At 49.9% G+C, this 25,680-nt stretch overlaps 3 protein-coding genes across 4 annotated transcripts in view; 2 read left to right on the forward strand and 1 right to left on the reverse strand.

Moving 5' to 3' along the window:
• LOC8027414 (transport and Golgi organization protein 1) overlaps positions 1-2,609 on the forward strand; it is a 33,192-nt gene extending 30,583 nt beyond the window's left edge. Inside the window, 2 exon segments of the mRNA XM_029978366.4 lie at positions 57-193; positions 2,323-2,609. Of these exon segments, the coding sequence (XP_029834226.2) occupies positions 57-193; positions 2,323-2,414 (229 nt within the window). The 3' untranslated portion in view covers positions 2,415-2,609.
• A 432-nt stretch (positions 2,610-3,041) lies between these two features.
• On the forward strand, positions 3,042-21,234 carry LOC8027415 (serine/threonine-protein phosphatase 2A 56 kDa regulatory subunit gamma isoform). The gene is made up of 11 exons (XM_029972838.3): positions 3,042-3,163; positions 3,343-3,411; positions 5,560-5,841; positions 9,594-9,755; positions 10,383-10,697; positions 12,035-12,310; positions 13,434-13,571; positions 15,903-16,132; positions 18,505-18,577; positions 18,738-18,866; positions 20,151-21,234. Exons 1-11 carry the CDS (start codon positions 3,137-3,139, stop codon positions 20,307-20,309), a joined length of 1,860 nt encoding a protein of 619 aa, XP_029828698.1. The 5' UTR covers positions 3,042-3,136; the 3' UTR covers positions 20,310-21,234.
• Positions 21,235-22,419: 1,185 nt separating this feature from the next.
• Positions 22,420-25,572, reverse strand: LOC115313831 (BLOC-1-related complex subunit 8). Of its 2 annotated transcripts, XM_040207677.2 has the most exons (3): positions 25,173-25,538; positions 25,024-25,092; positions 22,420-22,664 (listed from the first exon to the last, which is right to left on the reverse strand). In XM_040207677.2, exons 1-3 carry the CDS (start codon positions 25,393-25,395, stop codon positions 22,444-22,446), a joined length of 513 nt encoding a protein of 170 aa, XP_040063611.1. In that variant the 5' UTR covers positions 25,396-25,538; the 3' UTR covers positions 22,420-22,443. The 2 variants fall into 2 exon arrangements, with proteins under 2 accessions (XP_040063611.1, XP_029828699.2); XM_029972839.4 differs by having other exon boundaries at positions 25,024-25,572.
• Positions 25,573-25,680: the final 108 nt, after the last annotated feature.

Consider the following 25,680-nt stretch of genomic DNA (forward strand, 5'->3'; position numbering starts at 1 on the left):
GGAGAAATGTGGGACCATTAGTTTTGCACGGTTCCGGAGTGCGTGTCTACCTGCAGGGAGGACTCTCCGTCTCCACGGTCAAGGGACTCCAGGGGCTCCCCTCCCCCCCTTCCCCACTTCCTGGACCCCCGGGGCGGACCGCCCTTTCTGCCGCGGCCAGTGCGCAGCCACCAGGCGTCTTCCACCGGCTCGGGTGGGTCCCCGCACCCTACTGTAAATGCACGTGCAGTGCGTCCCATTCCACCCGCGCATTGAAGGCGGTCCTGGAATGGCAACAAACGGCGTCGCAAAGGCCAGAGTGTCACGCCGTCGGATGTCGAGATGCTGGCAGTTGTGCATAAAAAGCACGAGAGAATGCGAGATTCGCCGTTGTCGTGGCGCCCCAACTGGCCCGGCTGCCAAAACTTCCGTGTACTGCCAAGCCAGAAAGCAACCCGTGGCGGAACGGGCGTCTGCTACGTCCGCCACGGCTGCTGCGGCGCAGCCAGGATCGCGGCCTGTGACAGCGTGACACTTTTAGGACATCATCAGGCGGAAATCGAGGGACCACTTTTTTTTAGCGCAAGTATATGCGTTTGGAATATGTGTCGCGGAAAATTTTAGTTGTAGTAGATTGTTTTTGTGCTACGACAACAGCACCCAATAATGATGTGATGCGTGCATTAAGGCATTGGTGGAGCGTTGGGTGTTGCCGTCGAAATGCAACGACAGTCTGCTAAGACTCCCCAATATACTGGCTTGCCGTTCACCATTCTCTTTAAGGTGGATAATTTTCTGGGAAATGGTAATTTCAGTGTCTCTCTAGTAAGTGGACGATGTAAATTGGTTCCTCAGTGATTGAGGCTATTCTTTCTCGCAGAGAGGCTGACACATGTTTTGGGATATCTTACAGCTGGACCTTAGGCAGAACCCCCTCTGGAAACGAAGCTTTCTGTCTGCCCTCGGCATCTTGTCAGGCCCGCTTTGTGTTGCAGCTGGGAGGGGGTGTTGCGAGCGATTGCTCTACTCACTCACTGGAAAGGACCTGGAAGTAGGGAAAAGCTGAATTGATTTACTCTAGTGGTTGTGATGCATTCGACACACAAGTGGGAAGAGTCCAGGCCGATGGGGAGTTTTCCTGGGGGGTTGTGAAGGAGGGGGGGGGGGGGGGGGCATTTTTTTACATGGATGAATTCTCTTGTCTTGTCAGTTGTGCTGAACTAACTGAACGAGCTTGAAAATTGGACCTCTGTAAGGTGGAAAATAGTTTTAGTCGCTTGGCATACGGGAGTTCAAAATTTGTTAAAGTACACGTTTGTCGCACAATTAATTAGTTCTTTGTCCAAAACTAAAACAGGCTGCGCCAGTCCATGTGCTAAAATTAGACATCCAGTAGTTTGTGCGGATTGTACAGTAAGAAATCTGCCATGGATGAAGAAAGAATAAACAATTAAAACGGGGACAGCACAACCACATCTTTCCTTTTTTCTTTCTTTTTTGAAAGATGTGGTTGTGTTGTCCCTGTTTTAATTGTTTATTCTTTCTTCATCCATGACTTAAACCAACACGCTCTTCTACCAAGAAGAAATCTGTGTTTTCTGAGTTTATTTTTGGTAAAAATCGGAGGGTGTTTTTCGGAGTTAATTTGTATTGCAAATTCGGCGTTTGTCATTTAAGTTTTCACTTATTAATAGAAAGACACAGCAAGCCATTATAATTATGAGCAGTATTTATACTCTGGAATCATGGCGTCCGCTGTTATAAAAGCACTGGCTTTTCCTTCCAATAAGAAGGTAAAATACTACCATATAGTTTAATCTTGAAACCGGAACTTCGGCTAACTCCTTCACATCCTTCACCATGGATTTAATCTCCTTATGTTGGAGAAATATAGTAACACTGACCCCTTGTCCTGAACTGACATCAACATTAAGCCCTTCTTTCATTATCGTCTAAAGCTAGAAAAGCGACAAGTGTGATGCTATAAAATCTTTTCCAACTTTCTTTTTTTTTTCTGTTGTGATTTCAATTAACGAAACTTTTATTGCCGAGTGTCTTTCATATTTAGCAACGACCCTAGCTATGTGGAGCGCAAGTTCATCTGCTTCTTTTGCAGGGGTTATAGTGACGTCAGCATGCCAAGCTCTGATTGGCTGATTGAAGGATAGTGGATAGACTTCAAAGCCAAGCTGCTTTGAGGTCTTCCCACTATTCTTCAACCAGAACCAATCAGAGCACAGCATTCTGACGTCACCCCAAACCCCTGCAAAAGAAGCAGACGAAGTTGCGCTCCGCGTAGTGCGACAACCTCCAACCAGACGTGTCTATTCTTGATTTGCTCAGGAGATGGAAGGCCCCACCGATCCAGTCCACATTCGTCCGGGGCAGACAGCAGACGCAACGGCACAGGTGGTAACTCCTCCACGGCAGTCTGATGGTCCCGAGCCTAGGATCTCAACCGCATTCTGCCGAGGAACAATCTAGAAGAGCTGTTACTCCACCTTACGAGCGCGAAACGACGCTTGCGGCACCTTGGATGGGTCTCCGCCGCTGCACTCGTGGAGACTACGCCTACCCTTGTGAGGCTGTTATGTGTAAATAAAGATGAAAGATGATGCCGGCTTTGTCTATGCTCCGTGTAATGTCTTGTCGATGGCAGGCGGCCATCAATGGAGCTGTCTGCCATCCATCACTGTCAGCAATTTCTTGCTCTGCTGCACTCCACTCCCTCTTACCAAAATGTCTTGCAAGTGTGCGAACAGTTACCGAGGCCGCTGATAAGCGCGCAATAAGGTACCAAGACACGCCGCCGCGGATACAGTTTTGCTACGATCCAATTTCAGGTGGGTTTCATACATAAACGCGTCCACGCTGAGCGTGGTTTCGGTTTGTCAACACGCTAACCGCGTCGACGCTGACCGGCTGACCGCCGACACATTTGAGCGGGAACGGCGCTTTTTGAACGAGGAGTCTCCGCGAGTCACGTAGGTCGACCTGGGTCGACCACTCCCAACTCCTCTGATGACGTACAGCGACGGACTGTAACGTCACGGGTCACGTGTCTCCTCGAGAACCCATCGCGTCAGTGGTTAGCTGTCGTACGTCCGATCCGGAGCAGTTGTTTTTCGCCGATGGCGTGCGTACTTTCAATAAAATAATGCCTAATCGGACTGACAAAGAGAAGGTGGGTGTCCGCGAGTGCGGTGGCCCGTCGCCGACGCGCACGGCGCCGTTTGTACGCTGCGCCGGTAACGTCAAACGTGCACGCAGCAGCCCCTGCGCTCCGCAGCGGTGCCAGTGTGTTTATTTTGGCGTTAGGCCTAGGCCCATTTTCCCCGTAACGTAGTCGGCTCTGTAACGCAGGTGCCCGTGAAAACGAACGCCGGCACGGCATCCAAGAATGGCAAGGAGGCGCAGGAAAACGCGGAAGAGGTGAGCCGCTTTGTCTTCGTTTTGCCGTCCGAGCGTCCGCCGCCGCTGGGACGTTTGTCCGTGTGTTCCGTCGACTCGGTCGGAGCCCTCAACATGGCGCCTGCCAGCGTCGAGCGCTTGGACACCGGGCCAGTTTTTGACCGGGGCCTGTACCCACGAAGGGCCCTCGACAGACGCGTCGTGTCTCCGTATGGCGAGCGCGGGTTCGAGTTAGGCGTCCGTCGGCGCGAAGACGGCCCTGAATGTCAAACTTCAAAAGTCCTGCCGAGGAATCTGGCGAACGTACGGCTCGCGACCCTTTAACCGGCTACGCAGGCGTCCGTATTTTTCTCGTGCGATGTCCGAGGTGTACGGGCAGACCGCTGACTCGTGCTCGTCGAAGCTGCGTTGAAATGTCATGAGCAGCCTCTTGGCAGGGGTCATTCATGCCGTCGACGTAGCGCTGATTATTTCGGGCTAACTTCACTCTGTCTTGTACCTCATTGGTTTAGCCGTACCCCTAGCCACTGCGCACTCAGCTTACTAGCATTTGTCAGCACATAGCCATGCTACGTTTGAATGTGAAGTGCCCTTTAGCAGGGTAGAAACATTTTCACATCTCGCATATGTTTCTATGCGGATCTAATGCACCTTGCAACGAGAGAATGAAATAATGAATGAACACAGCCTCGTAAAAGCCTCTCCCCTCCAGGAAAAGAAAAATGAGCGCATGGGAGGCAGTCCTTTTGCTTTGAATTCTCATTTTCCTTGGCAATATAATGTGGTACCTTGTTTGTGCATTTCTCCTTGTTTATATTTCTATTATTTCAGTTTCTCAGCTCCGTTTCACTTTGAGTGCAAGCGTAGGAGAAGCTACAAGATTGAGTTCTGAGCTTTTAGTATTCCTGCCAAGCACTTCTGCGGTGCAAGCATCGTTCAGGGCAACCCGCTCAGACTCGTAGCTTCGGCTTCACTCGCACATAAAGTGTAATGAACGATAGGTTTACCCAATTCGTTCATAGAGCGCTCGTCACCAGTGCAGGAAGCATAGACCCGCACTATGGGTTTTTAAAGTGTGGCCTTTCCTTTAGCGTGTGCCAGAAATGCATTGGTAACCCAACCAAGGTCAGGCTGCCCCTCGAAGGGTGCTGGAAACGGCCCCTAGCAATGTGAATGGCGAATTCCTGTCACGAGGCATTTCGAATGGGTCTTTCACACAACGGATTCATTAGTCTGCCATACTTCAGTGAAACTCTTTCTCTGCCACTACAGGGCAATCTAGGCAAACCAAACATTCCTGGCATCGATTGAACACAAGCTTGTACTACGAGTCATCATTATTGTTCTTCCTAGAGTGATGCATCTCTTCGTAGTACTAAAACCTACATTACACAAACTCAGGGAAAATGACAGGTTCAGCTCAAACCAAAATGGCATTGTTGTACAGGTCGGAGATCAAGGCTCGAGTTGAAAGACGCTCCTTCACATGTGTCAAAGTAAAGAAGAGAAGTACCGTGACACAAAGTGACCCCGTGTCACCATGCTAAGATGAGTTCACATAATAAATCTAGAGGAAAAGGTCCGCCATTTTCCCATGTGTTTCTGCTACCGCAGAACGGTGTGGCACAGATGCAAACATTGGTTGTCCCAGTAAGCCTAAATTGACTTTGGGCCGTTAATGAACACAGCTTTTTTGGCTGCTTTTTGCAAAATGAAAAATATCTCTTTGTAATGAATGCTATAAAGAAAATCTAAAGTTGACAAGCAGTCAAACAACTTGAAATGCATCATGGCAACACGAACACACCTAACGTCTCGTCTGCTTCCTTCTGGTCGGTATTTTGTTCGTTCTCTCGAAGCCGTCGATCTCAACATTTACAATTATTTTGCTTACACTCTCCCGTCTTTGTCCCCACCCCACTCGGCTAAGACACTTTTACCTTTCAAGCTAATTGGCTGGATCTTTTCTGGCTAAGTTCCAGCCTACGGATCCCCAGGTGGCGGGTTCGAGCCCCGGCCGAGGTGCCCGCACTCTGGCGGAGCTTACGGTTGCACGTGGAAGATCCCCAGGGAGTCGAAATGAATCCTCGATCCTCCGCTGGGGCGTGCTGATGCCCTTTACTGGTTTGGCTCGAAGTCCCTCAAATCGGATTTTATCTTTGTTGCCAGATGAACAAGTGCAACAACAACAGCGGCGGTGGTGGTGGCGTCGGCGGGGGGGGCGGTGCGGCCCGGGTCCCTCCCGGCCCCAAGGGGGGCCCGGCGCCCCCCCCAGCCAACCTGCTGGCCAAGTCGAAGCTGACGGGTGGTGCGGCGCCGCCGGGAGCGGCCCTGCGCAAGGACAAGCGCCAGAACTCGTCGCGGTTCAACGTGAGCCGCAACCGGGAGCTCCAGAAGCTGCCCGCCCTCAAGGACGCGCCCCCCGCCGAGCGGGAGGACCTGCTCATCCAGGCGAGTTGTTGTAGTGACTGTATTGTAGTGGCTGTTAGAGCAGCATCTTCTAGGAGTTTTAGACAAACATAGACTGCAACATGCGGGATCGGGCATTCTACCAACGCCACGAACAGTGGCGGACTTTCTGTTGAAACTTGTAGGTAAATGCATGCCTTTGACCCTTTCACGGGTCAGTGCACAGGTTTTTTCCCTTGGTATCTTGCAAGAGCAGTTGCAGTGCTTGCAATCTGTTCACACTTTGAAGCATCCTATGGAAATGTTACAATTAAAAAGTCTACACCTTTTCTCCATTCGGTTTTATTTTGGCGCATCCGCTTCCGCAATATTCACAGTTCCAGATTGCAATCTGGAGGTACTTTACGGAGCTTCGTTGAATGGTAAGCTTTCCTTGCCGATTTCAATTCTGGTATGCATTAAAAGTTGGAGCATCTCATTTGAAAACTATAAATAGCCCCAGCAAAGCAAAACACAATGCCAATATAATGTTTATAGTTTTCCAAAGACGTATCAAATAGCAACACCTCCTGCGGTGCACGTGGTTTCGGGGTTAGGCAGGCACTTCCAAATGCGTAACTAAAAACCGTGTTAATTGGGGACAAAGATAGAATTGTACCATTAAGCAGCCAGCAGATTTTAAAGACTGTGTGATGAGCATTAACCCAAGCGGGAAAATACTATATGTAGCGCTATTGCTGTGAAATAACACGAACAAACTTCAAGGAGCTTCAAGAAAAAGTTTGCTTAAATGAAGTTCACTTGGCTGAATGCACTGGACACTATGGAGTTTTGCTGGGAGATTTCATAAAAGTTTGTTTCTTTGAATAGCTTGTTCAACTGGAGTAACACACGGGACTTAGACATTCTACCGACACCATGAACAGTGGCAAACTAGATATTGAAACTTGTAAAATAATGCATGTCTTAAGGAAAGAATGCATTAGCAAAGAATGCTTTAGCCATTAGTCGCAACTTTTTGTTTTTTTGCAACAGAGATGTAGGGTCAGGGCTTCGTGGCCCAAATGACCGAAGCTTGTTGGGGGGAAGGCGCCATTCCACCCAACGGAGATTTTGACGGCTTGTCAATTCCCATACGGTGTAAATTGATCCCCAGTTCTTTGCTGGGGCGTGCCAGATACCTTTTGTGGGTTGAGCACCTAAGCCCCCCAAAATTTGCTAACTGCTTTACCCCTTGTTGTGAACTGCGTGTTTGTTTCCGTAATACTGTTGGGAGTATTGACTGGGCAGCAACGGTGAACCTCACCAGTAGCCGACCGGGGTTCGAAAAATCCGGAGAAGTGACGGATCAATGTCTGTTTGAATATCAAGAAAGTTGTATGTGTTGGCCAACAAAAAAAAAAAAAAGAAGAGAGTCCCGGCAAACCGTCTGTAGCCCTTGCTGGTTCCAGACATTCTTGCTCCAGGAATGAAATAAGGCCTTGCTGTCGTCTCACGACGAAGGCTGAACACAACTCATACCTGTAATAAGTTCTAAAAAGTAACTCCGCATTCACAATTGTGAGTACCTCTCCTTTTTCAACATTGTGCTTGGCCTTGATACAACGGCTTCTGGCCGCAGGGATTTGCGTTGTCTCGTCGCTCGTTCAAACAACAAATTGTGAACCTTGAAGGAGCTGTGCCACAGATGTTGACTGTGAAAACCGGATTTGAGCCTCTCTTCCGCGTGGATTACATCGCCGTCGCATTTCTATGACGACACCCTGTGTGCTTCGGGAATTTATTAGTTGCAGAGGGTTTTGTTTGTTTGTTACTTTGGACGCTTGGCAACTGGTATAACTTCTTTGTTATTTGTTGCCCGAGAGTCGGCTAAACGGATAATCCATTAGGAGGACGGAAAGAGGGAGCCCTGCTTTTGTTGGGTTTCCGAATGAAGGCCCTCCAAAGCTACCTACCGTTACGTCATATGGAAGAGAAAAGGCAAAAAGTAGATTAGAAGAGCCATCAAAGTCCTTTGATAATGGCACACCATGTTTGAATTTTCATCCCAAGTTTTTTGTATTAGTAAAATATTTTTTTCCACTTCTGTGCACTGTAGGAACGAGGGCAACGGTAACCTAATTTCCTTTAATGAAATACTCCCTAAAACATGATTTGTGAAATATGCTAAAAGACAAATGTGTATGAGCCACAGTGAACAAACACAGCAAATTTCCCAACTCCTAAACATGCATCCTCAAATTCTGGATACAGGTAAAAGGGTAAAGTTCATAGAGACACTCAAAAAAAGAAGAAATTATATTCTTGAGCATGAATAACATGTTGCATAGAAATGTAAGACAATCTTTCTTTTTTTCTTGTTAACTAACTTGTGTGTGCTTTGTATCTGCTGTGCCACTCTGAAACCTGTTTGAGGCACAGGACCTTGGTCAGGTGCTATTATTCACCTTTTGTCCCTGCCGTCCCGCTTCAACGTGGCTAATAAATGAAATGAAATACTTAATATACAATTTGCGTTTCGACGGCACGGACTTGTCGTGCATGGCGTGTCTTAGGCCCGCTTCAGACGGGGCAACTTTTCCAGCAATTTTAAAGTTGCTGGCGGGTTGTTCCCTAGCTTTCCCTAGATCGACACGAATTGCTGAGATCGGGTCCGGCTCGAACAGGACGAGCAACTCGAACAACTCGGAGCCGTTTGAAGCGGCAGCAGCCAATCAGGGACGCAATATTTTCACATGACACCCCCGTGGTGGTGATGATGACAGCTAAAGACTTGGTTCTGGTTTGAAATCTATCGTTTTTGGAAATAAACCTTTTCAGAAAGATGAGTGGTATTCTCAACGCCATTCAAAGGTATAAAAACACGCTTTTAGCGCGTAGCTGGGCGTCTAAATGGTGTAAGAAAATTCAAAGTGAATGATGATGATAGCAAGTCGTAGCAATTCGGTTGCTGCGTGTGAACGCGGGCGGCCCGTGTTGCTGGAGTTGCGACGTCAAGTTGCTGGGCGAAATTGCCCCGTCTGAAGCGGGCCTTAAAGACAGCCCTGGCAAAGCTAGCGCTTTTGTGGGGGTGGAACGCAAAGTCTGTGTCTCCTGTGGTCGTACAGCCCCGGCTTTGACCCCGCTATATTGCATCGCCCGCTGTCCTCCAAAGCTTGTGTTTATTCTCTTCTCCCCCTTGCTTTCCGCGCACCCTCCCGCGATGTGTGCAAGTGTGCTTGCTACATTGCGACGACATTTGACTCGCTACCCTGTTGGCCCAATTGGTTCAGCACTTCATTCGCAGTTGTAGGAACCTCGTTTCGGAAGCGAGTCCTTTCACGCTTTCTTCAGTAGTTTATTATACTAATAATTTTTCGTGCAACACTCATATTATGGGGATGCATTACATGAGTCTGCCATACTCCGTTCATCCCCAAGCTGAAAAAGTTGTAAAAGCTATGCGCTCGTTGCAGAAGCCACACTACTACCTTTTGTCACGTGATGACGCTCATGCCCTTACCCTTGGTCAGAAAGCGGGGGTCAGTTGATGAGAGGGAGGCATTCGACTGGTCTGGTGAGCCCGTAGCTAGCTCCCACTGCACTGTCAGCTCAGGAGGTAAACAAAATAAAGGAACCAGCCGTTGTGTTTTAAAAAAAAATGTTTGAGAAAGAAAAGAAGTGGTTAGAGTGTCATCAGGTTCGTTATTTCGCAAGAAAAACATCCACAAGCAAAAACTCATTCTTGTTTCACACTTAGTGAGTTTGAAGTGTTCGGAGCCTGACGTTCCGCGACGCGCTCTGCCGCCTTGCAGAAGATTCGCCAGTGCTGCGTCCTGTTCGACTTTGTGTCGGACCCGCTGTCGGACCTCAAATGGAAGGAGGTGAAGCGGGCCGCACTGCACGAGATGGTGGAGTACATCACATCTCAGCGGGGCGTGCTGACGGAACCCATCTACCCCGAGATCATACACATGGTGGGTGCCCGTGCCCTCCTCGTTGGTGACGAAATCTTTCGGTGCCAGTAGGTACCGGAGCTATGACGTGTGGCACCATGGCTAGAAAGTGTTCTGGCACTTGTAATCTCAATGGCTCATTCTCAATGGAGGAGGGCTCGATTGGCGACGTGTGTGCTTGGAACCTTGCTAGTGCTGTGACGATGTCCTTGGCAGATCTGTTGCCACACTCAATGTTGTAATCGGACAGGGATTGTTGCCCCCCGAGTTAGGATTTCGAAGTTGTGTTTTATTCATATCAGTTTGGCAAACCTTAGAAAAAATGGCTTTATGTAATTAATACTTCGACATCTTGCTAAGGTGGTGTGATTGGATAGAGAGGTTGGGGCAGGGTGGGAGAGAAAGGTGGCCTTGTTTCAAAAAATCTTAACTATTTCAGTAGCTGGAATGCCTGTATGAGTAGCCCGGGCATTAACTTTGCTTCACTCTATTTGTCTTTATTGCGGCGAAATTTCACTGTAGTTAGATTGCACCACATTTTTTTTGTTTATCGTCGCTGTTTGACGATCGAGAGTTTCCATTGTAACCGGATCGCACTGTGTTATGGCTTGTTTTATACCATTGACCGCACTTGCCCTGGCATCACAGTTTGGGGCCAACGTGTTTCGCACCCTGCCCCCGTCATCGAACCCCAACGGGGCCGAGTTTGACCCGGAGGAAGACGAGCCGACGCTGGAGGCGGCCTGGCCCCACCTGCAGCTGGTGTACGAGCTGTTCCTGCGCTTCCTGGAGAGCCCAGACTTCCAGCCAGCCCTTGCCAAGCGCCACCTGGACCAGCGCTTTGTGCTCCAGCTGCTGGAGCTCTTCGACTCTGAGGACCCCCGGGAGCGGGACTTCCTCAAGACCACCCTGCACCGCATCTACGGCAAGTTCCTGGGGCTCCGGGCGTATGTTCGCAAGCAGGTGAGGAAGGGGGTCTCCCCAGCCTTCCTTCTCGGGGCTGGAATGTGCGTCGTCTGCTAACAATGCATTGTCGTCGGCTCACCCTACATTGTCATCTGCTAACGGTACATTGTCCTCTGCTAAAGGCATCTTGTCATCTAGTGAGGATGTCTGCTAAGGATGTCTTGTCATTCGCTAAGGATGTCCGCTAAAGACATGTCATCTGCTAAGAATACGTCTTTTAAAGGCATCTTGTCGTCTGCTAAGGATACATCTTCGAAAGACATCTTGTAGTCTGCTAAGCATATATTTGCTAAAAGCATTGTGTCATTTGCGAAGGATATGTCTGCTAAAGATATCTTGTAACCTGCTAAAGGCATCTTGTCATCTGCCAAGGATATGTCTGCTAAAGACAGCTTGTCATCTGCTATGAGTGTCTGCTAAAGACATATTGTAATCTGCTAAGGACTTGTCTGCTAAAGACATCTTGTTATCTCCGAAGGATATGTCTGCTCAAGACATCTTGTCATCTGTCAAGTACATGTCTGCTGAAGGCATCTTGTCGTCCGCTGAGGATATGTTTGCTAAAAGCATCTTGTCTTCTGTTAAGGTTATGTTTGTTGAATGCATCTTGTCATCTGCTAATATCTGCTAAAGCTATATTGTCGTCTGCTAAGGATATGTCTGCTAAAGACATGTCATATGCTGATGATATGTTGCTGTCTGTTATGAGGATGTCGCTACTATCTCGGTCATCTGCTAAAGGCATAGGGTCCCTGTCGTCAAGTCCCCTAGTAAAGCGTTCTTCCAGTTTAAACACTGTTTTAGATCTGAGCCATTTGCTGATGCATGGGCCTCTAGCTGCAGGTCTGTAGTTGCAGCTTCCTTAAATCACGAGGTAGAGGTACGCCGTCCTCCACTTTTCTTCATTGATGTGGGCTGGAGCAGGCAAACCAAACGGCCTATTTAGGTGCAGATGCTTTGAGACTAGTGCAGCTGAACATCTGCTGACTGGGTTGCTTGGCGCAACCAAGAAAATGGGCCAAACTGCGAGAAGCGCCTGATAAATGATGCTCTCTTCTCTCATCATCCGTTTCTTGAGAAAAACCAGTCTTCTGCCATATGGTAGGGCAAACGGTGATGTAAAGGACAGGTTTGACCCCCGCCGGAGATGCCCTCCGTCTGATGGAGGCTTAATTGTTGCAGAGGAGGTGCTGTATAACCGAGATTTTGACTGCACATTATAAAAACTCCAAATCTGACTTTTTTTGTGGTGATGTAAGAGGGCAAGCTTCTGAGCAAATCTGTCTCAACAAGCGGGAAAGTGTTGACGTTCCTGTTTGACGGCGGTGTTTCAGGTGAACCACATGTTCTACCGCTTCATCTACGAGACGGAGCACCACAACGGGGTGGCGGAGCTGCTAGAGATTTTAGGGTCGATCATCAACGGTTTTGCGCTGCCCCTGAAGGAAGAGCACAAGCTGTTCCTGCTGCGAGTGCTGATGCCCCTGCACAAGGTCAAGTCCCTTAGCGTGTACCACCCGCAGCTGGCCTACTGCGTGGTACAGTTCCTCGAGAAGGAGCCCAGCCTTACCGAGCCGGTCATCCTCGCCCTGCTCAAGTTCTGGCCCAAGGTGGGGAATGTTTGTCTGCTCCATGGGCCCCAGGGAACGTCCCTGGAGCGTAGCCCAAGTCCCTTGGGCAGTGGTTCTCAACCGTTTGCGGACCCCTTGTGGATTGGCGGAGATGATGGAGGACCCTGTTTGTGGTGACGGGAAGGGAAAGGCATCGGTGAATTATGATAATGATATAATGAATGGATGTAACCAAGGGCTGTGTGAAGCAGACTTCTCTCATTGGCATGCAGACAGAAAAACTCACCCCAAAATTGGAATGTTTCTTCTCAATTTGAAAGAAAAAAAAAAAAATTGTATTGTTGGGTTTGATTGATGAGGCAGGGCTTTGCAGACCCCCATTGAAGAACCACTGCATTAAGGAATGTCCCTGGTTGATTCTCTAGATTCTTAGGGAACATCCCTGGTGCATTCCCAAGTCTTTAAAGAGCATGCCTGCAATGTTCCCAATGTTTCATGGGCATGTTTCTTGTACTTGTCTTCACCTCATTCCCGCAGTTCAAACGTTCGACTCCTGAAGGAGGATTGCTAGTTCTCCCGCTGTAGGTGGTTAATGCTTTCATGTGCCTTTTATCAGTCATTTGTTATTTTATCAAAGCCTGCATGGTTGATTCAAAATGCAGTTGTTTTCGTGTGACACCCAAATCTTGTGAGAACTTCTTTACAAAGCGATGAACTATTCACAAAACGTGCTTATTCATTTGAAGAAGAGGTACTTTAATTCTCTAATATAGCAAGTATGCATCCGTATTGCAATATGTGCCCTTTTGGATGCCCTTGAAAAATAAGCAAAGGACATATCAAGCGCCCACCCAAAACTTGAGTCCGCTTATCTAACTAAGATGCTCCTTTGAGCACGCAGGTGCAAAACAATGAAGCATGATGCATGGACATTCGTGCAAGGCAGTGAAGACCACTCCCATGCTGTGCCCCCCTCTGCATTTCTGCTCTCGTCGAGATTATGCCTAAATTTCAAATTAACGCCAGCTCAATTTTTTTTTTTTAAGGGAATGTGTTTGGGAATTTTAAAAGCATTGGGCTTCTCTCAAGTTTGATTTAAAACATGAAACAAGAGTCCACTTGGGTGTAGGGTTGATGTGGTGCCGTCTTTCTCTCGCCCCAGGTTCACTCTCCAAAAGAGGTGATGTTCCTGAACGAGCTGGAGGAGATTCTGGACGTGATTGAGCCGGCTGAGTTTGCCAAGGTGATGCTACCGCTGTTTCGACAGCTAGCACGCTGCGTGGCCTCCCCACACTTTCAGGTGAGTCAATCAATCAATGTTTGTTTTTTAGGGGCGAAGCTCCTTAGGGTCTAGCCTTGTCCGTCCGGCATCCGTGCTCACATCGATTGCCATCCCATCTGTCTTCTTATAAAAAGAAAAAATGTTTGCGCAGTCGACAGGATTCGAACCTGTGCGGGGAGACCCCAACGGATTTCTAGTCCATCGCCTTAACCACTCGGTCACAACTGCGGGACGAGTAGGGGGCTCCGAGTTGTGGTAGTAACTCAAGAGCTGGGGATGTCATGGATGAAACGTTGCATGAAACGAGCAATAAAAAAAATCGGCACCATGAGCACTACCTATGAACAAAATCAGTATCATCAGCACCACCAGAGCTTCGCCCCAATCAACATCATTCACCACGGGGAGATGTTTTTCTTTCATCGACCCTCTTTGTCCCCTATATTTCATGCGTGTCGGTCGTTTGGGGAGCAAGGTATCTCAAAGTGCTGATTGTCGGCGGAGCAGTGATGAATTTAATCTTTTATTGCCCACATCCTCGATCGACCCAACAAGTACACATTCTTCATTTGCACTGCAAGCCAATGAAAGCGGATCAGACATTTTGCTGGCTCCTTAAAGTTCTGCTAGTGGTCTCGACGAATCTGCGCTTCTCTCCCAAAGCGTTTCTCGTGCTCGTTTGTAGGGTACATTTCGTGCGTCCAGATTCTCTCGGTGAAAGCTTGCACCAAGGTGGGGACGGTAGAGCAATACCCACTGCCTTCTGCCAAAGGGGTTATCAGTGTCACCAAACCTAGCCACTGCTTCCCCTTTCGAAACGGCAAGTAATTTGTTGTCTTAGTACGTCTGGTGATTTCGCGGACGTTGTGGATCCGGCAGTGCAATTTTATGCAACAGGGGTCCTGGGACCTTTTAATTTCGAGGAGCACTCGAGGAACCCCTCCCGGTTTTGGCATGGAGGCGGTAAAGCTGTAGGGAAGCTTACCGACTTCGTAAACAGTAATGCGTATGCGGAGGAACGTTTGGCCCGTGGTTATGCATCAATGGGTGGCTCAAGGCTGCTAAAATAGTGAGCAAAATAAAAAAAATTAAGAAGAAACCTGCTTAAGGGGTATTTACGCAAAGGAGAACTCCGCGGACAGATGTCGTGAAGTCAATAACCCGCGAAACTCTGTCCTCAGCTCTAGCCGTCACATGGACAGCGGGGAGCCGTGAGGGATATAAATGTTACCAGACGAATTAAGCGGCCGCTTTCTCGACAACACGGTGGCATGCCGTTAGGGCAGCAGCGCTGCTAGAACCGGATGGCGACGACATCCTACTGGCTAAAAGAAGGTGCTGGGTGAAAAGTTGGATGCAGAACAAAGATGTTGGGATACAGAACCAGTTATACGAAGAGCGTCTCGAAAGTGACACCGCCGAATATCTAAGACTCTTTTGGGTGCCCAATGATGTCTTCGTTCGACTACAGGCCTGCGTCCGTCCGCATATACAGAAGCAAACAACAAACATGAAGAGTCCTATGAGGTTCTTATAGTGTTTTTAATATCAGCAGCCGCAGAGCGAATGTATGCATTGAACAAAGACGTCACTCACCCACTGTGTACGGTGCACATTGCGGAAACTGCGCTAGCATTTCTCCGGTTATTGTTTCCCATATCGACGCTTTGATGTTTGTCTTCGTCTAGAGATTGCTGCTTGTGTCACACAATGCCAGGAACTTCTCAACGGGGGAAATAAAAAAATAATGTGGCATCGTCATTTAACTTTGCCATTTAACGGGGGTGTGGAGGCCTCCATGGCCAGACGAGGCATATCGCTAAAAGCAGCAAAAAGCTAAATACTTTGCTGGCCACTTGCAGAGCGTTCGTGCTAACAGAACGAACCCTCCACGCCTCCGCCAAGGAGGACGGTTCAGCAGGACGTCAAGAAAGGATGGCTTATGTCTCAAGTGATGCACGGTCCGCGGAGCAAAGTGGCAGATTTCTCCTTCGTGTGAATACCCCTTTAGGGGAGGTATGGTTGGGGAAATCTCGTGAGCGCCCTTAAGGGTACCCCTGTGGATATTCTGAAGAATCCCTGGGTGTATTCTGAGAAAGCCTGGGGGTGTTCTGAGAAAACCTAGGGGTATCCTGGAGGAACCTTGTGGGTATCCCGGGGAACACCTGAAAGTACTCTGGGGAACACCTGGGGGTTTTCTGGGGAAACCATGGAGGGAATACTGGGGTTACTTTGGAGAACCCCAGGGGGTATTCTGAGGAACACTGGGGTGTACTCATGGTTCCTAGGAACCCAGTTTTAGATCCCATGTTCCACAAGACTCTCTTCTCGTCCGATTGATGCACCCAGGTGGCCGAGCGTGCGCTGTACTACTGGAACAACGAGTACATCATGAGCCTGGTGAGCGACAACGCGGCACAGCTGCTGCCCGTGGTATTCCCCGCCCTGTATCGCAACTCCAAGGCCCATTGGAACAAGACCATCTATGGCCTGGTCTACAATGCCCTCAAGCTCTTCATGGAGATGAACCAAAAGCTCTTCGACGACTGCGTCCAGAGCTACCGCCAGGAGCGGCACAGGTACGAGGGCCGGGGCAGCCGGCCAGACTTCGTGTGCCTCCGCGTCCACGGCAGTTTAATAAGGGGGCCATCCACGACTTGAACCGTATTTTTACGACTGTAGCCTGTAGCATTGGCTCTAGCGTCCCTTTCGTCCGTTTGTTCTATTCTCTTCCGTGCTACATAGGCATAGGGAGAGCATGTTCGTGGTATGGCACCTAAGCTCCTTCTCTGACTGGTGGACTTGACTTGGCAGGAAGCATTTCCCCAATAAATGTGGCGTGAAATCAAACCTACGTACGTACACTAGTGCAAACAAGCAATGATAGATGTTTCCTTTCTTTTTCTTAGAATCAAAGGGCCGTCGTCAAGACTGCTGATGCGGTCGAAATCACTCACATAGAGCACTAGCCTAAGCGGTAATATTTGATTCCCACCAATACCTTTTAGCAGTAAAATGCGAAAAATCACCGATGTCATCATTGCACTAACAGTGTCGAGCATTGAATGCCAATTATGCGACATAACATGACACCGCAACTTGTCGCAGGGATGTCAGGTGACCCGTCTTGACGGTGTGTCGCATTACCTGACACGACACCGTGACTCAACATTGTAATGCCAGGTCACATGATGTCATGCGGCACAACTCCACACTTGTATTTATCTTGAACCAAAAACCGGAAGATCTAAGATTATAAATGTGCAACCACCTGGTTGGATGGATGGGTGCTAATGGCTGTACCCTGTATAACGGGCGGTAGCTTGCACCACCTAGCCTTGAAAACGAAAATTCCCCAACACTCCGATTCCTCCCCTTGTCCTTCCAAGCAAATGTGCTTCGCCTCTGCATTTTTGTAACCGATGGCACAGGCAATGGTGCTTAGAGCACTGCACGGGCCGGAATTTCTAGGCCCGGCCCGACACGGCCCGGGCCCGGCCCGAGCCCGACAGAATTTTTAATTTCTAGGCCCGGCCCGACCCGGAAGAGACACGGCCCGGCCCGAGCCCGACAGAATTTTTAATTTCTAGGCCCCGCCCAACCCGGCCCGATGACTGTAGCCTGAAACAACCCATTCCCGTTTGAACCTGTCGCGTTTCGACCAGTTCCCTAAACGCCCTTCTCGTTTGAATTTGTCCTGTTTCGACCCATTCCCTAAACGCCCTTCTTATTTGAACCAGTTTCCGAAACACCCTTTGCGTTTGAACGCGTCCCGTTTCAACCTACTTTTATAAGGCCCTGCACATCGCAACCTCTTCGCAAAAAAGTCTCCATCGTTCTAAGCCTGGTCTGCGCACCTTTTCTGTTTAAGAATATGTTCTGAAGCAGCTTTACATGTCAACACGTTTTTAAAATAAACAACCCTTTCAGGCAAGCTTGAGTTTAATATATTCCTACTTAACCCCTTAAAACGTTTTTTTCAAGATGGTTCCCAAAACGTGCAAGCGCGGAACGGACTATGTACACTGCGCGACACTGATACCGCGAACACGACGTTGGCTCTTTTTTCGAATTCTACTTCGAAATGGTGTTAGTAGGCACCAAAGTATACCGCTTAGGTCTGTGGCCCAGATGAGCACTTTAACGACACTAATAGTTTTGAAAACAGCGTTTTGATTCTATGAGATAAACATCAAAAACACGACGATCGCTTGTTCGCGCAAATATAGTGTCGCGCTCTGTGCAATAAGGGAGTCCTAGCATAACGTACTCAAGCACTTTGGGCAAGCTAAAATTAGCATCGCCATAGGTTTTACATCGCGACGCTATTTTTACGGTGCCCAAAGCGCTTGCGCACGTTTTTCTAAATCTCCCTAATAGTGAACTAGATATTGAGAGCGATGAATCGGACAGGTTGACAAGCATATGTCTGGGACTTTATTTTGTTTACAATTTATAACACTGAACCCTCGCTCGCATGGAAAAAGCTTGAAGCCTTTCTAGCTTCAAGACTTCTTTTAGTTATTATTTTTAACGACGCTGTAGCGAATTTGCAGTTTGCTTTTTTTGTATTCAATGAACCTAAAAGATTAATGAGCATACTTCTTGCTATCAACAACAATTTATGATTTACGGCACAAGATTGCCCAGGCACGGCCCCGGGCCGAGAAAATACGTGCTACTCGGCCCGCGCCCGGCCCGCGGGCCGGGCCGGGCTCGGGCTTTCGGGCTGGCCCGGGCCCGTGCAGTGCTCTAATGGTGCTGCCTGCACTGTCAAGCTTGCAAGCTGTCTCAGGATTGACAAGCATGCTTTTTGTTTGGCAAAGAAAGGAAGTCATATGACTTTGTTAAGCTACTCCATAACCTAAAGAACACCCATGTCCCACAGAAACTTGTTTTAGTGTCTCCGACGCCGCCCGTAACCCTGGCGTTCTTTTTGTCATTGTCACAGCGAGAAGCTGCGACTGAGGGAACGGGAGGATGCCTGGAACCGGATAGAGTCCCTTGCCGAGAAGAACCCTCAGGTGAGCTATGGCTGCGTCTGGGAAATGAGCGGGGAGGGAGGTGGCCGGGGCCGGGGGCGGGGGCGGGCCGGGGGCGGGGCGGGGCCGGGCCGGGCCGGGCCGGGCCGAGCCCTGTGCGCTTTGGCTGTGAGCGACCCCCTGAATGTGAAAACCCGCTCAGTTTCAGGAGGTGATCCCCCTGCTAAGTTCGGACAGCAGTAGCATGGCCGGGAGCACGGCCTCCGACGCCTGCAGTCCGCCCGAAGATGACGACATGCTCTACAACAGGCTCGAGACAGAGGCCAGAGAGGTGGGGGCTTTGCCGGTGCCTCCTCGATAATGAGGCAGTGGTGCTGGATTTTGAGCGTCGCCTGCTGGGGCAGGGATGGGACACCAGTGCCGAGTCAGCGTTCGACCGGGGTTCGTGCTTCCACCGATTGAACGCCAGTCCCGGCCAAATGCTCGCTCGGCGCTCGTGCACAATTTAAGCGTGGGGCCGACCTCGGGTAGGTGACGAGAAAATTCAGCACTGCAGCCTTCGTATGTATTAGGCGTTGGTTTTACAGACATCCTCCCCCTCTTTCAAACTTGCCGACACTGCTGTGCACCTATCTTGCGGGGTTGGATTCTGGCTCTGTGGTTATCTTTATGCCGCATGTTGAGTCGGCCATTTCAAATTGATATTGTAGAAGGCAAAAACAAATGGACATGATCCGGTGCTGTGACCAAATCTGGCATCTGGTAGGGGAAGAAAGCAATAATGGATGTGGCACTTAAAGATCTACCTTTTCTTAACTACATAAAAAATGTTGCGGCTGTAAAAAGTTGTTTCCATAACTGCCGACAGATGTCTGGATTCTACACCGTATGTTAGGTCCACGTTAATCCCTACACCTCTCGTAAGGTCCAGGTTGAACCCAACACTGGTTGTTGGGTCCATGCTGAACCCAACCCCGGTCATATTGAATGGGTAAAACAGCGGAAAAAGATGAAGGACCAGTAAAAGGAAATGCTCAGACACAGCGCTGTGTCTGCGTGTTTCCTTTTCCTGGTCTTTCTTTTTTTCTTGCGCTATTTTAACCCATTCAATATGACCATCAACCAACTCGCCCAACTTTACACCTTGTTCCAACCCCGGTTTTCGGGTCAGTGCTACACCCAACCAACTCCAGTTGCCCGGTGGATGTTGAACCAGACACTGGTAGTCCGGTTCATGTTTGACCCGACACCAGTTGGTGGGTTCATGCTCGACTTGACACTGTTGAGTTCATGTTGAACCCAACACTTCTTGAAGAATCTATGTAGAACCCAACACCTGTTTTGGGGTCTGACAGGATGCCCCTTCCAGGGTTCACGTTGAGCTTTGTTCCGGTGTGTCCATGTTAAACCTGACCTCCTAAGGGTTATGGCGGACCCAACCTCTTGTAGGGCCTGCGTTGAGCCCGGCACTGGTTGATGGGTTTGTCTCGAAGACACCGGTTGTTTGGTCAGTGTTAAATGCGACTACTGCCAACCCACTTTGGCGATCACCATGTCCTTGTCGTTACCACGGCACGTTCTACGATGGGAAGTAACTTCAAGGTCCTCCCCGCAGGCCTCTCGGCAGCAGCTGGCCCAAGCCAAGAAGGAGAAGCCGCTGCTGCGACGCAAGTCTGAGCTGCCCCTGGACTCGCTGACCCTGAAGGCCCTGAGCGACCACAAACGGGCGGACCAGTTCCTGAGCACGCCCCCTCCCGACACCGCAGCCAACTAGGAGACCAGCTATTTATTGGAAGACCGCTTAGGTGCCCTATACAATTGCTTCTGCCGGCATTATTTTTGTACCAGTGCGGCCCCGGAGAGAGAGAGGACACAGCTGTGCTGCCGTCGGCAGGTCGGGATCACCAGTGGCCTCCCGCTGGCACCGGGAAGGGCCAGCGGGAATACACCCCCTCCCCCCCCCCTTGTTGTTGGTGTTTCTTGTTGCAGCGCGTAAAGACGTACTACAGATAGTAGAAGTGGCCGCTGTCACCCTCCCCTCCGCGCGCCCAAACGCGCTCGCGGGACGGCGCCGTTTTTATTGCGAGGAGGCGCTTCCCAGACGCTCGGTCGACGCGACCGACCTCAATGGGGTGTGCAGAGAGGCGTCGGCTTCGTCGTGGTCTGCGCAGCTTAGCTCGGGCGAAGCCGTTCGTCGTCTTTGGCCCGGGAGACCGGAGGGGGCAGTGGCGTAGCCAGGATTTGTTGGGGGTGTTTAGTGTCCATTAAAACGAATGTCACTGTCGGAGAGCGTCTGCAAATTTCGCGTTGCTGGGACCTCGTCGTCGGGCGTTTGTGTCGTTGCGGACGTAAAGATAGACGTAAGGCAATAGTCGAGACCTGGAATCTCTGACGTGGCTTTATGTGACTACAGAGAGACATACTTTCGACAGCAGTGCCTTTGTTTGGGAGGAGGACGCTTGCGTAAAGCGGCCGTGGATGAAATGATACTAGGTTGAAAAGGAGGCATGCTCATAGGCCACTTCGGTGCATCGAGGCAAAGCTGCAGTCACTTCAGCATCTGTGCGGCAATGTTGGCGTTGATTCAGCGTCATTACCTGGCTGCTCTTTTTAGGTCCGTCAGTGTTTTTCTTTTTTGGTTGCCATTTTATTTTGCAAACAATAAAGCAAAGACAAAAGCTGTTACATTTTCCTAGCAACACTTCGGTGGATGGTAAGCGCGTTATTAAAAACTTTGTGGATTCGGGTGCACTGCACCATTTAGTCAGAGTCCCTCAGCATGCAGTAGAGCTTCTCGATTGGTTGCTGCAGTAGTGGTGGTTCCAGTTGAGCCTGCCCAGATGAAGATTGTGTGATGCACCTCCGACTGCGGTATGGTTTCCCGTTGTCTCTGACGGCTCCAACTGTGTGTTTAGAATGAGTGCACCCTGTAGAGCCACTATGAAGCTGTGCTAGTAGTACTCTAAACAAAAAAAAATTGTTTTAACCTTGTAATTTATTAGCAACAGACATTGGGCTAGCCAACATATGCAAACCATGCACAAACCATTCCAGGCATTTGCACATGCGTCCTGGGAGTTCAACTCCCCACCTTGACATTTTTAAAACCTCTTCCAGCTTAGAGGCTGGTTGCTTCGGATATGTGCAAAGTTCGCATGACTTAAGAGGTCAAATGCAATCAATTGGTTGCACCTGTTTGGGCTGGATGCAGAACGAACAGACGTGAGGGCGTTTCTTTCCGAAGCACCAGACTCCAGCACACAGTTGTTGCGTTCCATTGTGCTCTAGCAGCACGTGCACATTCGGCTCATTGAGCTGCTGAAGCCTTATCGAAGGTAAGGAGGCTGTCCTAGAGTATGTACAACTGAAGGACCTCCGTCATTTCCATCCTGTTGGTGACTGTCGTGTTGAACCATCACCAGCCTCCAAGCACAACGCAAGCTGTTAAGGTTTGAAAAGCTCCTCTGCCCGTCGCACACAGAACCAAGATGCTTGTTGCAAAGTTGACCCCCTCGTCCTTGACTAGGTTTTCTGAAGTGGTGATTGGCCAAAGTCTACATTGTTTGGGTCAACTCTGTTGGGGCAAGAGGAGCACCCTCCACAAGCAGTGCTCCTTCCCCCAGGGTCCAGCTACCGTCGTTCGATGCACCGCCATTTTGGAGACGGCTGTAGCACTAACTACAGCATGCTTCATGAAATGCACGGGTTTCGAAGCGCAGCACTCGCTGCACTCCAGAGAAGATGCGGTTTTAATGCGCAGTTTCTAGGTGGCACTTGAAATGACGGGTGGCTGGGCCTAAGGGGGCTACCCTCATGCATGCAAGTTCCAGACCTATGTTGGTCTAGTAACAAGTAATATTGGCTAAAGTGAACACAGCAGCTGATGCGGGGTGTAATCAGTTCTTCAGCTAGGACTGCCCGATCACGTGGAGGGTGCGTCTGATGACACTGACGCAGCCCTCGGCCTCCTCGGGGAGGCACTGGCCGAGCGCAGGGTGGCTGCTGGGTGGCAGGTGCGCATGTCCGATCCCAGGGACGGCGAACTGCTCAGGCCGCCTGCAAAACCGGGTCCCTGCTGAGCGGCAGCCAGGTCGAAGGAGCCGGACAGGCGTTGCAGACGTGATGGCCTCTGCAGAAATCCAAACCATGGTTGTTTGTTTTTACAGCAAAGCACGTCCTAGGAATGCATCTGATGTGGAGCATGAGAGTCTAAAACACCGAGACCAGTAAGAACGAGAGACGACACAAAAGTCTCGAGACTCCTACGTCGCGCCATCCACTGGTCTCCATAGCCTGGGGGGGATTTTAGTCTAGTGTTCAAACGTCACCAGCTCATTGATGACCTACAATTCTGATCGGGAGCGCAACTGGAGCTTTTTTTTTTTTCCCTGCACCGGTGCAGAAAAGTGCAGGAAAATGCACTTCCGGTTGTGTCATACAGGCTGCACTTGTAAATTGAATATGGCAGTGTGCACCGAGTGCAGCTAATGCAGGTCAATTGGACGAACCCAGTGCAGAGGTAATTGTTTGCAAAGGTTCGACAAGGAGAGTACATGGCTTGCAGTGGCCAGTGGGCTCGATTGATATACCTGCACACCAGCCTCTGGCAGAAAAGGGTTGGGCAGCGTACTTCTGTGTGTGGCATGCAACCGGTGCCAGTGTAGGTAAGGTGAATGTAACAATATGGCCTCGCAAGTGGGCTCATTTTCGTCTTCTGCGCATGAGAAAGGAGGTAGTGGTGACGTCGGAACGCCAAGCCCTGATTCGCTGATCGCGACCCCCTATCTGAGCGTCGCCTGCTCCTTTGCAACGTCGTCTGCGTCTGTCTTACCTTTCTTGCGACTTTCGGAGGTGCAGGTCATTACGAGCGAGCTCGACTTCGCCTTTCAGAGAGGGCAGACGAAATAAATCGAGCGGTCTGTTGTTTTTGTCTAACAACTAGCAGACTCGCATCAAAGAGGGAAGTCAAAGGACTCACTGGCGAGGTGTCCCGAGGCGCCGAAGTTTGTTTGCTAAGAACCGAGAGTGAGCGTGTTAGTGTCCGCAAGTTCCCTCCCGAATACTTTTTCCCTCCTTTCGTGTGCAGCGAGACTCCTCACTCTTTAACGGCGTCAGCAGGTTGGCGCAGTTAACGTCGTCTGCTTTACGTCTGCAAGTCGAAGCAATGGCCGCTTTGCCTTTCCTGCGTCTGTCGGGGATTCACCGCTTTTTCAGCGACGAGAGTCTCTGCTGCATCGGAAAACAAGGAGATGACAAGAGAAAGAGATTGACCTCTTGATCTAAAATAGAGGTCAGCGATCAAAGCATAATACGGGAAGGGTTCACAAGGGTCGCGCGGGCATATTCCATTCAGCACGCCAGCCGGTCGTGGGCAGACGGTCTTGGCCAAGGACCGTCGGAGTGCCTGCAAGGCCTATCTGCCGAGCTCTCTTGGTCGAGGTCGGTGGAATCGTGGCCGTTGGAGCATTTCCCGGGTGTTTGTGGATCCAGCGTTCTTGTTTGTTGTGGTTTAATTCAAGTACTTTTTCCTTTTTTTCTTGCTGCTTGTAGTCGGAATGCGTGAGAAGAGCACGTACAAAAATAAACGTCCGTTGGTCGTCGCGACCAAGTAATTGAGCGACGCTGTCGGCCTTGCTGATTTGATCGTAAGAAGTGCATAAGATAGCTTCGGAGCTTTAGCAGGATTCCGTCGTAACCTGCGCAAAACTTACGATAATTTCGTTTCGTGAATACGAATTTGCTCTTACGTTTTGTCTTGCGCACATTTTTGGCGTAAGATTGTTTCGTGAATCTGGCCTCTGCACTTCCGAAAGCCGCAGGAAAGGTAAGACAGACACAGATGACGTTGCGAGCAGACGACGCTCAGATAGTGGGTCGCAATCAGCCAATCGGGGCTCGGCGTTCTGACGTCACCGCTACCCCCTGCGCAAGAAGCAGACGAACTTGCCCTCCGCATAGCGTCGGCGGCCGCTGTGAAGGACTTTGCAGCCGCATGTGTATTTTTTGCAAGATATATTTTGTGCCACCAAATTAGATTTTCTCAGAAAGATCAAGTGGGATATCTCCGTTGGTAGGATGCAACGTCGTGTGCAGGCAAACAAACTAGCTAAGCAGGCAACATTGAGTAGTTGAAATATGAAGCTGTCAATCATCTGGGGTACAGCTAAAGCATACAGCAATTACTGAGCCATACATATACTAACTGCTTTGAGATGCCCTGGAATATTCAAATTAAGACTGACACGCTACTGAATTTGAGGCGCTATATCCATACCCTTTTTGTCTTCCTTAAATCTACTCGCTTTCTGTTTCTGCAACGATTAATTCCTGTCTTCCTCTCCTTCTATTGGGTGATGTCTACTGATTGTACAGAGGTTCAGGAGTTTATGTAGGAGTGTCAGTGGGGGGAGAGGGGGTAGAAATGATTGCTGAGGTAGCCTGCTAAAATGGATCCTTTTCACTCCCCCCTTTGCAGCCGCACTACTTGCCTTGGCCAGCTGCCGCGCCTCCCCATGCGCCAGCTGCTGCTTGACGAACACCGCGTTCTTGAGCAGTTCCTGGATGTTGTCAAGATGCTGTTTGCTCTGCTGAAAGCCCTTCAGCGCCCCGATCGAGTAGTCTAGGTCGTAACACTTGCCCCTCAGCTCGTGTCGGGCCTCGGCCAGCTGAAGACGTCGTTCCACGGCGGCGCCCAGCGACCGCCTCACGTGTTCCTGGAGGCGGTAGCAAGCCAGCGAGGGCTCGTTCGCGAAGATGTGGGCGTTTTCCGAGATGCGGCCACAGCTGCCTTTCACTCGCTGTTCTAGCTCCAAGTCTACGTTGGGGCGAGCTTCCTCGGCCGTCGCTACGGGCTCCGACATTATTCAATACGCTGACCACTGACTTAATTAAGCGAGCTCGCGTCCACGACGCCACGGTCTGTGGCCACGATCACAAGCCCACGGGGATCACGTCCACCATCAACACCCATCACGTTTGTGAGTCACGTGCTCCAAGCACAGTGGAAGCTGGCGGCCCGACTGTTTGTTTTGGTGTTTGTTTTGATCGCGAGCGCACCCTGTCGTCGCCGCGACGTTCGGTTTATTGTAGTCGCGTGCTTTTTCCCGCAGTCCCAACGCTCGCCGCTAATTTATTTCGTCTCAAAA

The sequence above is a fragment of the Ixodes scapularis genome, unplaced genomic scaffold (genome assembly GCF_016920785.2).
Source record: "Ixodes scapularis isolate PalLabHiFi unplaced genomic scaffold, ASM1692078v2 PGA_scaffold4__175_contigs__length_147842914, whole genome shotgun sequence".
NCBI lineage: Eukaryota > Metazoa > Arthropoda > Arachnida > Ixodida > Ixodidae > Ixodes > Ixodes scapularis.